The sequence below is a fragment of the Helianthus annuus genome, chromosome 2 (genome assembly GCF_002127325.2).
Source record: "Helianthus annuus cultivar XRQ/B chromosome 2, HanXRQr2.0-SUNRISE, whole genome shotgun sequence".
Classification (NCBI taxonomy): domain Eukaryota; kingdom Viridiplantae; phylum Streptophyta; class Magnoliopsida; order Asterales; family Asteraceae; genus Helianthus; species Helianthus annuus.
The window spans coordinates 88,477,681-88,480,067 of NC_035434.2; the positions used below are offsets into that span (position 1 = coordinate 88,477,681).

Consider the following 2,387-nt stretch of genomic DNA (forward strand, 5'->3'; position numbering starts at 1 on the left):
CATCAGTGTCCATCTACAGTACCAATTTCGTGACCTAGTTCTACTCGGGTTTCAAGTTATGATGAAGAATATAACACATATTTTCAGCAGCAAAAATGCAGCTTTAGCTGCTGTTACAAAACGAGTCTTTAAAAATAGTAAACGAAGTCTAAAAACTGTGATTCCAGTGCCATTAGAACCGTATTTCATAATACATAAATCTAGACTTCAGAAAATGCTTTTTTCGTTTTATTAAGGTCCGGTTACAGCCAACTGAAGTTGGCTGTAATCACTAAACAACTTTCTGTTTTCAGTTTCCTACTCTCTAACGCATGTTCGATTGATTCCGTTAACATGTTCAGCGAATAATAACGACATTTAACATCAATATTAACAAGTAAATCATCAAGCAATCAACAACATGTTCACTACAACATTTCATCATGTAAATCTTCATGTAACTTTTATGTTCATCTTCTTGTTTAAACCCTTTTAGTGTTCTTGTAGATTTAACATACTACATCTTTTTAACTACTCAAAATAGAAGTGAACAAAGGTTAAACAAGGACTTACAACTAGCTTAAAGCTAGGGAAGATCTCTAGTGAAAAGGATGATGAAAAGTGGGTGATGAAAGCAAATGAGAAGGATTCTCCAAAACCTTCAAGCTCCAAACTTCATGTATCACCTCCTAGACTTGAATGAGCTTGGAAATGGAGGAATATGGTGGTGATAAGGTGGTGGTGGTGGCGGTTGATAGGTGAGCCGAGAGGGGGGGGGGAGATGTGAGAAAGATGGAGTGAAGTTATGGATGATGAGTATGGAGTGATCTTGTAAGTCTTGCACCATACTTATAACCTTACCACTAAATATTATGCTCACCATATCAAGTAAGATCACTTATAATATTAGATAAAATCTTGAAAGCATGGTGTGAGATATGGTGAGGATGGTGGCGGCCTAGGCTAGGGGGAGGGGGTCTAGATGTAAATTGTAACCATTAGTTAGATTGTAATTTAAAACCAAACATATAGTTATATTAGTTAGTTACTAGAGAATTTAGTGGGTGTTAAGGTGAATGGGGATCACAACTAGCCCAGAAATAATAAGACAATGTTTCTAGTAATATTTTGGTGTTCCGGGTAATGTCCGGTTGTTCGATTAAATACCGTTTCGTTAAAGTGTTTAATTATTCCGTAAAGTGTCTATTATATATATTTTTGTAACACTTTTAATTCCTAACACATAGGAAAACATTCAGGGCCATTTAGTCAATTTACTGCTCACAATTAGTATGTTAACAAGCACCTGTAAGTATAACGCAGTAATCAGAAAGCAGTTTAGTAATTCAACACAGTCATCAAGCATTTTAATTATCGTTAAATAATCGTACGGATACATGTAATTACGAGGGTTGTCACATTCTCCCCCTGTTAAGAAAATTTCGTCTCGAAATTTAGTGCGTGGTTACTGAGGAAGCTAGTTAAGTTGCGTTGGTTTCCTAGTTTTCCTGGGGTGTCACACATTTGTTCCGTCAAGCCTCTTTAAGGTATATGCACCTTTACCCAGGACTTCATGGACGATATATGGTCCTTCCCATTTAGGCGCTAGTTTCCCTTGTTTTTCTGCATTGGATGCCTCATTGTCGCGCAGGACGAAGTCCCCTGGGACGAAGGTGCAAACACGTACTCCAGCATTATAGTACTTCTCTAACTTTGATTTATATCTGGCCTCTGCAATAGCTGCATTCTCGCGTCGTTCTTCGAGAAGGTCCAGATCAAGTCGACGTTCGCGCTCGTTGTCTTGCTTTTCCATGGCGATCATGCGTGGTGCTGGGAGGCTCACTTCTGCTAGTATTACCACTTCTGAACCATAGACAAGGCTGAATGGAGTTTCGCCTGTACTGGTTTTTGGCATAGTGCGGTGGGCCCATAAAATGCTAGGGAGCTCGTCCACCCACCCCCTACGCGCGATTCCTAGCCTTGCCTTGATGCCATCCACTATTTGTTTATTCACGCTCTCAACCTGCCCATTCGCTTGTAGGTGCGCCACAGATGCGAAGCTGTGTTCGATGTTCATTTCTTTGAACCATTTTTGTAAGTCCTCGATGCGAAGTTTGTACCGTTATCAGAGATGATGCGTAATGGTAACCCAAATCGGCAGATAATGTGCTCGCAGATGAATTTGCGAATTACCATGGTTGTAGTCGATGCGAGAGCCTTCGCTTCTACCCATTTGGTAAAGTAGTCTACTGCTACCACTATGAATTTAACTGCGCCGGGCGCATCGGGGAAAGGGCCGACGAGGTTGATGCCCCATTGCTGAAAAGGCAAGGCTGAGGTAACTGGGACCAGAGGGTTCTTTGGGCGGAGCGTTTTTTGGGCATGACGCTGACATGCCGCGCACTAGC

At 41.1% G+C, this 2,387-nt stretch overlaps 1 protein-coding gene across 1 annotated transcript; it reads right to left on the minus strand.

Annotated features, from left to right (window-relative positions):
* Positions 1-1,495: 1,495 nt before the first annotated feature.
* LOC110889824 lies at positions 1,496-2,056 on the minus strand. Its single transcript, XM_022137387.1, has one exon. The coding sequence runs from the start codon at positions 2,054-2,056 to the stop codon at positions 1,496-1,498; it is 561 nt and encodes a 186-aa protein (XP_021993079.1).
* Between the last annotated feature and the right edge of the window lie 331 nt (positions 2,057-2,387).